This window comes from Rhea pennata, chromosome 1 (genome assembly GCF_028389875.1).
Source record: "Rhea pennata isolate bPtePen1 chromosome 1, bPtePen1.pri, whole genome shotgun sequence".
NCBI classification, from domain to species: domain Eukaryota; kingdom Metazoa; phylum Chordata; class Aves; order Rheiformes; family Rheidae; genus Rhea; species Rhea pennata.
Window position 1 is genome coordinate 42,968,242 of NC_084663.1, and position 15,370 is coordinate 42,983,611.

General features: G+C 38.0%; 1 protein-coding gene across 2 annotated transcripts in view; it reads left to right on the forward strand.

Moving 5' to 3' along the window:
* The window catches only part of NAV3 (neuron navigator 3), a 411,497-nt gene that overhangs the window by 363,923 nt on the left and 32,204 nt on the right, over positions 1 to 15,370 (forward strand). For both annotated transcript variants that reach the window (XM_062584755.1, XM_062584764.1), the window contains exons 18-20: positions 1,390 to 1,442; positions 5,959 to 5,982; positions 8,249 to 8,326. In XM_062584755.1, the coding sequence (XP_062440739.1) occupies positions 1,390 to 1,442; positions 5,959 to 5,982; positions 8,249 to 8,326 (155 nt within the window). The remainder of the gene's footprint in view (positions 1 to 1,389; positions 1,443 to 5,958; positions 5,983 to 8,248; positions 8,327 to 15,370) is intronic.

Consider the following 15,370-nt stretch of genomic DNA (forward strand, 5'->3'; position numbering starts at 1 on the left):
AATGGCTCATGGCACAGAAGTATGTGACGTGGTTCATGGACAGAGGTGATTACAGACCCTCCGCTGAGGAGTGGGAGGACCGTCAGAGGAGAGTCTGGAAGGCTGAATAGAAAACATGGCAAGTAATAAATGCATAGAAAAAGAGGTGTTAAATCTGGTATTTCAGTAATGGGTCATCAGAGGCCTTGATGAAAGCTTTCTCGCTAGTCATGTTTCATATCCGGCTGGAGTGGATCCATGAGCAACCTGAGTAAGTGGAAGTCAGCAATAATAGTAAACAGTTTTCAGCAGATTATGGCCATTAGGGATTAACATGAAATGATGCTGTTGGAAGGCTAAATGTATTTTATTTAAGAAAGGAACTCTAAATAAGCTTATAGTGAAAGAAAAGTGAAAGAGAAAGGTAGTGGTAGAGACACTGAGTATAGCAGTGGAATGGGGAGTTCAGCTAACAGTTTCTAAGCAGACTTTAAAAAAAGGGTATGTTGAAAGCAAAAGGATTTCAATTATCATATACCAAATCTTTGTAAATAATTACCCAATTATAAAATCAGGTTTAAATTCTGTTTGTCTAGTCCATGTAGTCTTGTCCTGTCAGCCTGACATACTGATACTCACTAGATAGTTATTAAAGCAAAATAATGTATTTAGCAAACATTAGGAGATTATAAACGTTAACAAATTTCTTTTGAAGCTGAAATGAAATGAAGCAATGAATTAAACCATCTTCTTCTAAGTTCAGGAGAATCGTTAGAAGCAAAAGGGGCAATTTTGCCTCAGTTTAGTCTTCACTTGCCATTTCCATAAAGGTGAGGAACCACCTTTTGAGATGAAGTCCTACAGTCCAGACTCAGCACTTTCGAGGCTGACTGTAGTGATTAGTAGAAACAGTCAGTACATCTGTCTGTAACACCTTCACATGAACTGCAGATGCCAGCACACACTATTCTGTGTTGTGCTGTGAGGGGGAAACCATCTGAGCAAAGCCTGGGAGCTTACCCCAGGGAATCAAAACTGTTCTGCAAAGCATAGTCTCTTGTTAAAATCAGTATACTCAGTTTTGGACAGGTATATAAACAACTCAATTTCTATTTTCTCTGAAGAGCGTGTTTATTAGGTGATTTGTTGCCAAAACAACCAAAGTGATGCTTGGTTTACTAACTAATAATACTGACAGACTGGTTCACTCTCATATCTACCACACAGGAAGCAATTTTTTCAAGTATAAGAAAAAATAACAATAGCTTTTCTATACTGATAATTCATAATAACTGCTCTTTGTGGAAGATTGCTTCTCATTTTAAGAAGTGATACTCCGTTACTAAGCTATATTGGGGGGGGATTATGCTCTTTCATCAATATTTCATATTATTTCTCTTCCTTTTAAAGTACATGGGTCCTCATTATCACTTGTCTCCAGCACATCCTCTCTCTACTCTACGGTAAGTATTGACATTTTAGAAAAACATCTTGCTTGCCTCTATTCTTGTTTGTTTTGCATAAATGGAGTTTGGGGTTTAGAATGATTAAAATTGCACTGTGGTAAAACAGGAACATTTATTTTCAACTTTGGTTGCTATTTTAAAGTACATCATTTGCATCTTTTTAAGTGATTAACTGAGAACTGCTAAAATCACATCATGTGCGTTTTGAAAGCCAAAAAGAAGGTAATAGTCTAGGAGTCTAATTTCAAGCAAATCCGTAGGCTTTAAATGCCTTCATGCTATTGCGGTTGATAATTTTGAGTGCTTTCTTAATTAGTTTAACTTAGAATTAACTAATTACTAATGGTATTCTCCTGTCCCAAGCAGAAATTATCTTTTTTTCTCTCTATTTTATTGTTTTGCTATCATTTCGCTATCTGCAGCGTACTTTGTGGCTTCAGTTATTCTACTAACAAGAAATGATTTACATGGAAGGGTTTAAACATGTTTTGACATTCCCTTGCTAAAACACAACAGTTCCTTTGCAACTTACTTGCTACAGTTACAGGCGATACCAAGGGGCCCGTTTTCATGGAAGAGGAGATACCTGTTTTCACACTATACACTCATGAAGAGTTTGTCTTCAATCCATATTTTCAGATAGTGAATTGCATTAGTTGACATCCCAGGAATGGCATGGAAGTCTCTACCCAGGGTCTGCACCAGTGCGTGCTCTGTCTTGGCAGCCCGTTGCCCAGGATCGGCCAGCCCGCGCAGTCCGGTGCAATGGTACCGCTCGTATGGCTGGGAGCCCGAGCTCAGCACTAAACTCATGTTAGCTTAGGAAGCAGGTTGCATCCGTGGATGGAGTGATATAATGTAGCTCTGTTTTATCGTTAAAAATGCCTAGACAATGACATGTCTAAAACATCAGGTACTTATGCATTTTCCAGTCCAGAAGTCTCCCCTTATAGACCAGCCGTAGATTATTTTGAGGGGCAGAATGTATATGCAGGCTAGCTTCAATGTGAGGCATGACTAACATTCAAAGCAAAGCTTCTCACTTACTGCTTCAGTTGTGGAAAACTCCTCGATACTGTTTCCCTTTCTACGAGATATTATGTTCATTTTGCATGGGGAGTTTCTGAAATTACAATTCAGTTTGGATGTTGAATTTTAGAAGAACGTTATGAAACTGTTTGATGATAAAAATAAAATTATAGACTGACACCAGATACTTTTGGCGCTCAATTAATTGATATTTCTGGAATATCTTTGTCCTGAGGTTGTTCATTGTAGCAAGGATTTACTAATACATCACATGTAACCTGCTATTGTTCAATATTACACAGTATTCATGTACATATACAGAAATATTAGCTGAACCCCTCAGTATTAGAGACTAGCATTTTTGCTGGAAAAGAAACCTTAAATTTTTTGCCCAAGGTCATATGACAAGGCAGTGGAATAGCTTCTGAAACTTCTGACTAGGAGTTCATGTCAGCTAAGCCACAGTCCTTAGATTATGGATTATGTAGGCAGGGTAATGAAGTTACAGAAAGATTTGTACAGGGCAAGAAAAGAATTAGCATGATAAAATTAGTAGGGTTGACCTTGAGGGATAATTCTTTATTAGAATTTCTCCTGCTTGGTCCCACTGATCCTTTGAAAAAAGTTTAAGCAACTTTTCAGCAATTAATCAGGAGACGATGCACAAGTGGAGTAGAAACATGAAAGGCTGGCAATCAGGATCAAATCAGCTGAAAATGCAGAATAATGTTTCGTTGTTCAGCCATGGGATGCAGTGCCCTATTCCCTCCAGAAAGTGCCAGCTTCACAGGGTTGTGGTGCACTTTACTCACTTTCAGCTCTTCGTAGATTCAAGGAGAAATACAAGAGCTGGGTGTTTTACCTTGCTTAGGCAGGCCAAAATCACTGCGCAACAATCCCTAAGCCTTTCCATACATGTCTCAACCAAGGGTATTTATCAGACTTCTCAAGCGCTCCTTAAGCCTTGGTGCTAGTGTTTTTCTGCAGCCTAATCAGTGCTCTCCGGAGAGATTCAGAGAACATACTGGATAAAGGTCATGATCTTTATATGTAATTACCAGAGGATAACTGAAAGATTTGAAGTTTTTCTCTGAAGACTGTTTCTTTGAGAATTAGAATATGAGATTCAGAAGAGATATTTTATGATTTGCTGCTATTGCAATGGGTAACTCCGATGAGATACAACTTCTGCATTCACCAGTGTTTTCTGTATGTATTGGCTTTCTTTTTGATTTGCCCTTGGGTTTCCAGAATTTATCAGGATAGCTTAGAAATCTCGTCTGTGGAGACATGCATATACAGAGCCAAACATTTTGTTTCACAGAAAAGTATGCCATGTAAGTGGATGTTAGAAGATTGTAGGATAGTCTAAATGTATTTACCGTCAAAACTGTATCAATGTAATATTACATTGATACAGTTTTGACGGTAAATACATTTAGCTCTCCAGTTCTATTTTATAGGATTGTAAAATAAATCTACTGTACAGTTTTCTAAAACTATTTTTAGTTGAAAAATATATGTGATACAGTGATTTATGATAGGCTGTCTCCAATGTTAATCTCTTCCTACTTGGTAGGTTAGACATACTGCAACTCACACATTCTTAGTTAATCGCTGTGTTTCTCTTCACGGACTTTTCAGCATTAGTTACATTTAGGCTTCCTGGTCTTCATTAGCTGTGCTAACCGAACCTCAAAGGAGCCATAATTGTTATGTTAAAAAAAAAAAAAAAGAAAAAAAAAGAAAGAAAGAAAGAAAAGAAATTGAAAGGATAGGATGCATGGATATGATGGAGAAGTAGAAAGAGAGAAAAAAAAATACATATTTCCTTTTAGAGCCTTTTTATGCTATGAGCCAAAGACTGGATTATTATGCTGCCAGCAGGAACTGTTAACTGAAAACCATTCATTTGTATTTGGTTTGCAGATTATACTTTCTAAAGTTGATAATACAGCCAGAACCCTGTTCTTTCTCCTTCATTTGTCCCGTCCACTATCCACAAAAGATGGCTCGTGGAAGCTGCCTCTGAACTGTGAGGGAGAGACAGCAGTTCTCTGCAGCGAGGGAGTCACCTGCTAGTACATGCAGCACTTCCTTCATCAGTGGCAGCCAGCAGTCTAAAGATGAAGGGCCAGGTCCCCTCATGGCAGTTCCAGTAAAAGGTCACTAACCCTGAATTTTTGCTTTTTTGGTTTTTCTTGGCCCAGTAGAATTCATAAGAGGACATGGTCTTTCTTGATCCTCTATGATTGCTCATGCGATACATCTGAACTAACAACAGGGATAATGTATTTTCAATTACTGCTGTAAGCGGATGTCCTTTTGTGAACATTGATCAGAGAGTTAGTATTTGTGTGTGTCACATCAATGCTAACCAATAAAACAATCATCATTCAAAATCCTTCCCGTGTGGTGATGCATCAGATGTCAAAGTAATTTCAACTAAGAGCAATTCTAAGTGTTGCATAGAGAAATATCATAGTATCTTAGTGGTTTTACTACTATCAGCAGATTAAAGATTATTGAAAGAGGCATTTTTAGAAGTCTTTCCCACCCTACACTAGATAAAGAAAGAAAACATATCTGTCATCAATTATTAAAATTTGAACACTGAAGTTGTGCTTGAAATGAACTCAGAAAATCAGCTAGATATCTTGCAGTACTGGTGTTATAACAAAAGAATATATTTGGGGAATATATTTCTTCCTTTTCCGAGGAAGACTTCCCTTGAATTTTCTTTGCCTTCCTTGTGGTATCTACAGCTAATTCTTCTACTCACAATTTCCTTTTATTGATTAATTCTCTTCCAAATAGGGCAACGTTAGACCATTTCTCTGATCTTCAACCACCTCATATCACTGGGTAGATTGATTCCCAGTACAGTAACTGATTCCTGGGTCTCCTCTCCTCATGCTGTCTTTCCTTTCCTTTGGAATCCCACTGAACCAAGATCTTTCAGTCTTGACAAATGCCTCCTAAGTTAGACTACATGTTACAAATGTAACAACTTTTGTCTTAGCAGACTTTCAAAGGTTTGCTTTGTAATATTTGGTTTCTTGGCTTGTTGAAAAAGTCTACTGAGTAAATAAGAAGCTTAACATAATTATATGACACACCACATAACAATATGGAAAATACCTCAAGCTATTAAATATTATTAAAAAACTTGAACTAAATTTTAACATACCCTGATAGACCATCTTAGTATTTTGGTCAGTACTCTGTATGGAAGTAATTACTTTTAAGTGTAAGCGCCCCCAGCCCAGCAGTCAGTATGCTGGCAAACTCTGCATACGTTTCAGTTGGAGCTTTTCCAGGTAAGTTGAAAAGAATTCCATTTATTGTTTCTGTAGCATACCTTCCTTGAATGTAATGAATCTGTGAAGCTATTCATTTCACTTAAATGTAGCTGGCTTTTGTTTTATATTAATGTAATTACATTGCACACTGTTTCTAAATCTTTTTTTTTCTTTTATGGCAGGCAGAAGAAAAGGCACATTCAGAGGTAAAACCTTTTCTGTGTTTTTATACTAACATATTGGTATGCTATTATTTGAAAGTTTATTGGTTATCTAGCATGGTTAAAATTATGAGTTGGTAGGGGAAAGACAGTGTCGTAGGTGCAGTAGAAGATGTTTTCTTTGCATTCATGCTGAAGAATGCTTTTTGGCTGAAGTTCTGAAAAAGTGTGAAGAATCAATGAGAATTGGACTTTGGAGTGGTGGAGTTGTGATATGTCTGATTTCAGATATAATACCATTCTGTTTATTGTATCCAAGGGTCTGTGCAAGTCAGTAATGTGCTACCTTTTAGGAGAAGAAATACTTTAAATGTTCACTTTGAACTTCTATCACTTATATTTTGCATTGTATTAAATTTCTGAAACCAACTGCTTTGATGAATTTCAGAGAAATGCAGATTGGTTTCAGATAAAAATCAATTCTGACATAGAAAACAGCTTTTCTCTCCTCATAGTATATAAGAATGGGTGACAGGACTGGGTCAGCAGCTGGATACAATTGCAGCCTTTCTCAAAATGAAGTACTAGTTGTGTTAAAAAGGCACTGAGGAATAGCAGCAATAAAATGCAGCACCAGGGAGTGCCCTTCCACTTCACAGAGTTACCTGCCTCCAGACTCCTGTGTTTGTTGTATTCCTACTTTTTTCTATTGTAATCAAACAATAAGTTGACCAAAAAAAGATAGTGATTTTTTAACATTTGGAGGAAGAGGAACAGACAAATAAACATATTCTTCCTTACTCAGTTACTACAGTATGTTTCAATATAACTTTTACCTGAACTTTTCTAAATTCCTTTCTCTGAAAGTTAAAGCAAAGGAGCTAAAAAGTGTGTTGTAGCTCAATAATGTAAGTGGCAATTCTTCTTTTTATTTCCCTGTGTATAGAGGAGAAACAAGCTTTACTTGTGTATTTCTGCATGATGTTTTCTCGATATCTAAAAGGTGAGCTCAGTGAATGCTCTTGCAGGAGATGTTGAACAGCACTTCATGAGAACTGCCTTTGTATAGCTGCAGGAATGTGATGAAAATATAGTTTAAGTAGGAAGATCAAATAATTCTTATTGAAAACCAATGAGACGTCTTGGAAAAAGAAAAGTGACAGTCTGAGGTGGAAAATAGCTCAATAATCTGTGTGCTTTGCTTTGAGCTAGTGTAAATGATGTAGGTACCTCTGTATGTACAAGTAGCCCTCATTTTTAAAGCATGTACAATTTTCCCAGTTGATTTTCCTGAGAATTATAAGATTAAAGTATTCCAATAGTCTTTACTAATGCAAGTGTTAGCATGTGAATGTTACATACTCCTTTTCCTTGGCTGGTTTTTAGCCGTTTTACCTCCCTAGTGCAGAATAATTCCTTCTATATCTGAATGTGAAAGGGGTTCAAAGTGAAACTGTATGCTGTACTAAAGATCAATGCAAGAATGGGGGTCCGTATCATATTTAAAGTAGGGTTAAATGGACTTAAAATGATTCATGAGTTTCATGCTAGATATCTATTCTAGCTGAACTTTGCTTAAGGAACCTATTTTTCATAAAAGGATACAGGAGGAGACTCTTGAAGTAAGTTTATTTTTGTATCAACAAGCACATTTAAGCTACTTTTTTTTAAGTTGGTCAGCAAGTTTTTGAAAGCTATATATGGTTTAAACAGTTTGCATGGTCGAATTGCATGGCATGTGGGAAGTAGCCACATTCCTATATCTCATCTATCTTTAGACATCCACAAAGTAGACATCTGTGTCTGAGCTAGTCACTGAGATCTCCTTCATGCCAGGCAGTGGGGGAGTACTTTTTGGCACTTCGTCTCATTCTAATGTAGGCATTCAACATATGTTGGCTGCATCACATGTCTATAGCTAGGCAAGGTGAACCTCATCCAGAGTCTTTCACCAGCAAGGGCTCTTGCCATTGATTAGGCTAAGGATCTGTTCGGAGCTTAAAGAATTTGATAAAAGAACATGGCATCTGCATGTGCAAACAGGGCCTTGTACATAGAAAGTGATTAAATATTTGCCTGTATGTACTCCATTAAGTAAAGTCCTAGTACACACAATGCTTAAGTGCAAGAAAACAGTTGGCGCAGTGTAAGTGCCATCTTCTAGCAATTTGTATTTTTGAGTAGTTTTGAGATTAAAACTTGTGAAATTCAGATTTTATAAACATATTAGTGATCTCTTAAGAATAAATAAACAAATAATAAAAGGAAATAGCTGAAATAATGACTAGAATCTGTTTGTTTTGATATCTAGCAAATTCAGAAACTACGGAGAGAGCTGGTTGCCTCCCAGGAAAAAGTTGCTACTCTTACATCCCAGCTTTCAGCAAATGTAAGTGCTTCTGCGTTATGATGATAAAGAGTACTTAAAACAAGCACAGAATGCATTTCCAGATCTGCTAATAGTTCTTATTTAATCCAGGTAACAACATCTGCTTTGAGAGACTTCTATTATTAATTTATTTTCATGTCTTTAAAATGAGTCACTTCATTAAAGATCTACTTTGCCTCAACTTCAAGCAGAAGAGATTGTAACTGAACACAGGGGAAAATGTTTGATGGAAATGACTTGAGAGTTCAGAAAAGGGTAGTGACTATAATGACTTTTTGTTATGTTGTACCTTTTTTGTAAGGTGTAATGTAATATTTAACCTCTTACAATTTTCATTTGATTCATCAGAAGTAAGAGTGGCTGACTCAAGCTCAGTGACATAAAGCTACCAAACTATTTTATTTAGCTGTTAGGTGTATATACATATACACGTATATGTATACACACGCATATATATGTATATATATGTGTGTATGTGTATGATATGTATATATATACATATAAAACTTAGGTATTATGTATAATGATGTACTCTCTGCAGATCAGAGATAGGTAACAAACTGTGACTCGCAGTAATAGTGAAAGATTTTTCCATTACATGTCATCCAAACGATCTGATCTTGAATCATCGTTAAAATTCTGTCACTGCAGTGGATATTAAACTGTCACAGCCCATGTGCTACGGCATTTTTTGAGACCGAAGAACAATTTTTTGCTGAAATATTGAATGATATAAGCACTAAAAAAACCAGTCACATCAGCTTAATAAAGGTGATACAGTTTTCTACAGGCTTTGTGCAGTGTACTGAGCAAAAAAATAAAAAATAAAATAAAAATAAAATTCAGTATTAATTTACCTTTCCTTCAGTGTCTGCAAAATGAATTGATTTGACTTTTACTGAAGTGAAATTACTGCTGGCAGGTGTGACAGTGTAAAGAGAAACAAATATAGAGAAGTATACATAACTTAGGCATAAACTCCCTCTGGATAGCAGTAGATCTGTCTTTGCCTCCATTTCCTATAAAGCAGAAATGGAGAATCAGAAATTGCAGGCTACTGTATGATACAATTATTTTCATGACTTTGTCAAACTCCATCTTGGCAAAACAGGCTGAAAGAACGTCACTGATTGTTTAGAGACCTAATTGCCGGCCTAAAGTAAAATAGAATAATAATTCCAGCCTCCTTTATAAAGCACATTACGACCTGCTAATTAAACCTGATTAAACTGTTAAAGAGGTGCTAGTATTACTTTGGGGGTTATGGCACTACATGAGTCTGTGACCTCTAGCTTTGATAAATTGTACTTGGCTATGATTACACCAAGATAAACTGCAGTTTGAGCCATATCTGACAACTTGGTTGCTGGACAATTAGGGTAGCAATAAAATCAGAACCTGGCTTGAATGTCAGTTTGTATATGAACTTTAAATTACTGGCTTTCCTTTAAATCTCAGTTTAATATTTTGTGTTTATTCTTCAGAGATGTCAATGGGTTGTATAAGCAAGTGTGCCTTAGGAACTGTCTTCCTCCATTGCAAGGTGAACACTTCAAAGCAAAGCAAGAAGCTTAAGAATAGTGGCAGAGGGTGAGCCACAACCATACTGATCCTATCAGGGAGAGAGCAAGGAATAATTAGATGCTTTAGACGTGACAACAGCTCTGTCCAGTTCAGGTCCACTCTTTCCTCAGAATCAACTAAAAAAAAATCGTCAAACTAAAAATAGAGAAACACAACTAAAGACAGGCATGAATTGAAGCTTTTGATGGGATTCATTATAGTTCCGTTCTGTAAAGATAAGTCCTTCAAAATGTGGGTAGATGGGAAGAACAATATACAGCTGCGTGTGGAATTCATATGCTGCAATAACTGTGCTGATACAGAACTAATGGAAACTGGGCTGTTTCACAGAGAGCTCCCTGCTGCTCCTTCCAGTTGTCATACAGTAGTGATAGGAGTTATTGAACATGTTATCAGAAAATAATGCAATATAGAGAATGTCAGCTAAAATCCTGTCTGGTTACTATGGTTTCAGATGGAGTTACCAGATAAGTTACTGAACAATCTGTAGTGAGGTATTTTTTTAATGCAATTCAGAATATAACTAGAGTTACTGTTCCCAAGGAAAGATGACATGTAATTGCAAAAGAGTATCATTTTGTAGTTTTTTTTGAGAGAGCACTTTCCTGATGCCTTGGACAATGTTTAGAGCGCCTTTCTTCAAAAATAGACATACTGAGTATTTAGATCTGTAGCTACTGCCATTATTTTAAGGAAATTCATTAAAGCAATTCATTAATTCATTAAGGAGATTTCATTCTGCAAAGTACTAGTGTGTTCCTGCTGAGAAAATAATCCCTAGTGGCGTGAAAGCTGATTATTCTCTTAGGACTGCCACATGTGAAAATGTGGAAAAGCTACTCTTAGCTCTTCGTGCTCAGTTCAGGTGGAGGCTGAGCACCAAGGAGCACCTCTCCTTCTACATTGGCATAGATTGGTCCTCCAGTCTGTTTAGAGTTCTGAGAATGAGCTATTGATGCTGGCAATATCCTGCGTTCCCATAAATTCAAAAACTGAATTCTGAATTGGGCTGTTCACTTGGGAAGTTACAGCCAGTGTCTGTATCCTGGGTATAGGATTCCTTCTCTTGAGTATTTTAGAAGTAAAGCATCGTAATCTTCATCTTTGATGGGTAGATTTTTACTTGAGATTTTTACTTTCCTGTTCTGAGAGCAAAAAACTAAGATAAACATCAGAAAAGCCAAGCCAGCAGGCCTCAGGCAGCTGTATTTGCTAACAGGTCTGTTGTTCATTGCATGGCACTTTCCTTTCTACAAAACCTAGTGGTGCAGCAGCTCCGCTTTGCTGTGGAGAGCACATGGAAGCAGGCTGCGACCTGAGCCTTTAACATGGCGCAGCTGCGGAGATTCCTGCATTAACTCTGAGTGCCCTGTTAATCCCAGCGCAGCTCAAGGTAGTATTAAACAGAGGTATGAGCTTGATTCGTACAAGCAGTGGTGCCCTATCAGTAAAACTAAAAGATGTTTGCCTGAGGTAGGCCTGTGCTCAGATGCCTGTGGTGGAGCTGGTTTGGGAGCCGCTCTGCCAGTGGTAACTGGGGACTCTTGGTATTATGCCTCGTTTTACCGAGGGGGCAGAAAGGCGGTTTGCAATTCTCTCCTTCGCCTTGTTCTGAGCAGCAAACGGCAGCGTATTTGCTCCTGCTGATGTCTTGAAAGGGAGAGCTGAAACACGACTCTCTCCAGTCTCCAGCTCTTCCATTCACACCAACAATGCCGTAATCTTTAATCCAGTAGCAAGTGGGAATAAAATATAAAAGCTGCATTTTGGCCAGCTGTATCTGATTTCTCCCCAGTTTAAGTTAGAAGTCATTGCCTGCACCTCCAGCGGGTACTCCTTTGTGTGTGGTGAACTCCGTGCAGACTGGCTTCTAAGAAAATTAGCTGTTGTGGCCTAGTTTTCAAAGTCTAGTCCACGTTACAATTAAATTGTATTTAACCCTGAATTTGACCACATTTCAAAGAGAATTAGTCAAGCTAAAAATGGATAGTTCCATTTTGATTTGGTTTTCACTCAAACTAATTCTGCTGTATAGGTGGGACCTAAGTTGGGTTTGATGCGTTTAATTCATCTTGTACTGGTTGGGGATTTGGTCCTATGTAGGGCTGGAACCAGTTCCCCAGTACGCAGAACACTGGGGGTGCAGTGAAGAGTGACAGAGGTCTGGTTCAAAGGGTAACATTTTCAGCATGACAGTTAAAAAAATACACGTGTACCTCATGTTTAACTATTCATAAGCACCATATTTGTAAACCCATATGTGCTCATGTGCATCTATATACATGCACATGTATGTTACATATATGTTACATAAATGTAAATTGTCATATTGTTATATGACTGTCGTATGTTACATAAATGTAAATTTAACCGTGGTCTTTTGACTGTGTCAGCTACCTTCTAATCCATCTCCATGGAGACAGTCCTTAAACTCTAAACCTATAAGAAACCTTAAAGCTGATCCTGTTAGCGCCTGGGTTTTTAAACGATGCCAGAAAAATCTCTCCTTTTTCCAAATCCCCAACATGTGGAATTTCCCTTAAAATTAAACTTGTCAGGAGCATGAAACTTAGTGGTTTCAAATACTCTAGGCGTGAACAAGGGTTATAGATACCTTCGTGATGAAAACAGTCCTAAATGAAAACTAGATATTACTTTATAAGTTAATATTTTCAGGATGATGTCATGAAATACTTTACAAAACCAAAAACTGAAAATCACTGAGCACAGTAAGTCTGGTTCTAAGTTCTTTCTCTGCTATTTCTGGTACAGAAGATGTAAAGCATAAAAAAAAAAAAAAACTCACTTCCACATAAGTTCATCGATCAAAAGAGACTCTTTAATGACAATGTGTTAGTACTAATTCTGTCAGTCCTTTGAGCACTTTATATGAATAAATTCTGCAAAGTTTTGATTAAACATCAAGAGTAAAATTCACCTTGAAAATAGAGTGTGTGTATAACCTTTTGTGGTGTGGTCTATGAAATTTAGCCTAATTACAGCACAGATATTTAAAAGTAAGTAGTGATATACTTTTCATAAAGATTGTGAGAGTGATTAACAAGTATCTGATTTAATATGACAAACCTATGACAAACCCAGGTGGTTTTTTAATTTTCATTAACTTCTACTGTTTTAGCAGTTTTATTTATGAAGTAAATACATGTTTTACGTGCATATCATTTATCTCCTAATCTGAGAGACATACCTCACCAGTCCCTGGCATGTAAAGGATAAATAATTCTAATCTCAAAAGCTGGAATTTATCTATAATGAAGAATTGAAAAAGCATGTTTTAGTCTCTAAAAGAGTAACTCTACCATGACCCTCATTTTGAGTCATGTTTGCACTCAGTAGGCTGGAATCCAAGTGAACAGTAACTCTTCTGCAGGAACTTAATCAGTTGCCTAGCCTTCTGCAGCTATATCCATCTCTGGCAGGTTCAGTGTGTCTTCTGTGGTACCTTTTTATTGACTAGAAAATTATTCAGGCATTTCTGGTACAGAAGATGTAATGCCTTTGTTATAAATCCAGTCATCTTCTTAGCCTGAGTCTCAAGCTCCCCGGAATTTCCCTACTTTCAGCATCTGGAAATAGGCAGCCCTTTTCTTTGCTATGGTCTTGAGCAGGAAACTTGCCTTTAAGAGCAAGAAGGCCTGTTCCCTCACAGTTTATCTCAGGCTTAAATTTGTTATTACGATTTCCTTGCTAGAACTGAGTAAAAATGCTGTATAGAAGCGGAAAAAAAAGAGCACAATCCATCTCGTTCCCACACTATTTGCATCTTTGCTTTACTTGCTAAGCCACAGAAAATGGTTGGTGACATTTCTGAAGTACGGATGTCATTACAAGTCTGTCGGGCTGAAATATGACCCATTTTTTCCAGGCCTTTGCTTGATGTATTATTTTATTTCAAAACCTGTCAGTTGTAAGTCAGAGCACTTCTCAGGTGTTTCGGGAGCCCCTGTTGAGCAGTCTCTTACTTGCTTGCATTTATTACGCAGGTTTTGTTAACTGAACTCAAGTACTCCGCTTGATTTCAGCAGTTCATTTCATCTGCTTGACCCCACAGTATTTTGCCTGCATATGATTAATCCATGCGGGCTCCAGCTGCTGTTTGGGTGCCTCATTTACGGTTCTTCTGAGACTGTGGCTTTTCCCCTGCTGCCTGTTCGGCCGCTGCTGAGGGGCAGATCTCCCTCCTAATTAAGAACGGGCCGTTTCCAGTTCAGCAAGCGGCCGACCTGCAGACTTCCCGCGTGACTGACGAGGGCTCGGGTTGCTTCCAGCAGCCTGAGCCGCGCGGTCGGGGGGCTTTGATCGGTGCCTCGCCACGCACAAGGCTGAAGGGCGCAGCCTCGCAAGCCGCAAGGGAGCCCCGGGATGCCGCCGGCGAGCGAAGGGGGCTCTTTGGCTGATGCTCTGGTTTGGCCAACTCTGAACCACTATCCTGCAGCCAAACGCCGAGATCATAGCAGGCGGCGGCCGGAGGAGGTCAACAGATGCACGGTTACTGCTTGCGATCGGCCAGCTCCCTTCTGGCCTCTCACGCCTCCTTTCGTTCAGCCACGTCAGGTGGGAGGAAATTTCCTTATTTGCCTTTGTTTCGTAAAGCTGAACGCTGCAGGTCATCTTGCAAAGCGCATCACCCCCTAGGCTTTGGATCCACAAGCATCGTGTTCGATACGGGCTGTAAATCTAAAAGTGGAGGTATTTGGGGGTTTGCTGGCTGGGATTTTTTATTACGGAGGAAATGTTTTAAGTCAAATCTGGTCACCTGATTTAGCACTGAAGTCACCCCCTGAGTTTTCTCGGCTGCTTCAAGTGGGAATTTCAGGTGTCAATAGAGTGCAAAATTAATCAGTGTATTATGGATCTGCAAAATAGCAACTGCATATCATCTCTATATCTAACATGTAAATCGTGTTAAAAATGCATTTATTTTACTGTAGGCACACTTACAATAATACTTTGTTACTTAACTCAGGCTCCAGTGTATCTCCAAGTGCAAGTGTTGCATTCAATTATGGAAATGTATTTTTATGTTGGCACAGGTGTCATCTGAAGCACCTTCAATATTCAGACTGTCCTATATGGTGTTCAGATGATGTATGCCATAAATACAACTGCCATATCTAACACAGAGATTCATGAGGTGTACAAGATTGGCAGTAATATATGGAAAAAAACCCTTTCCTTAATATTATCTCTGGAATGAAAGAATAGCTCTTTTTGGACAAAGTAAAAAATCCTTGGTCTCTGATATGAAAAATTCTTTACCAATTCAATCAAAATTAATTACCAAATCCCTAAATATAAAAGAAGTATCCAGCTAGATTTTTAAAATTCTAATGACCTTTTTTTAAAGTCACTATTTCCTCCATTTCAGTTGTTTGACATTTTCTAATTATTTTGAATTTACTTGTTTAAATACAAAGTCTGATCTTATATGGGAATATG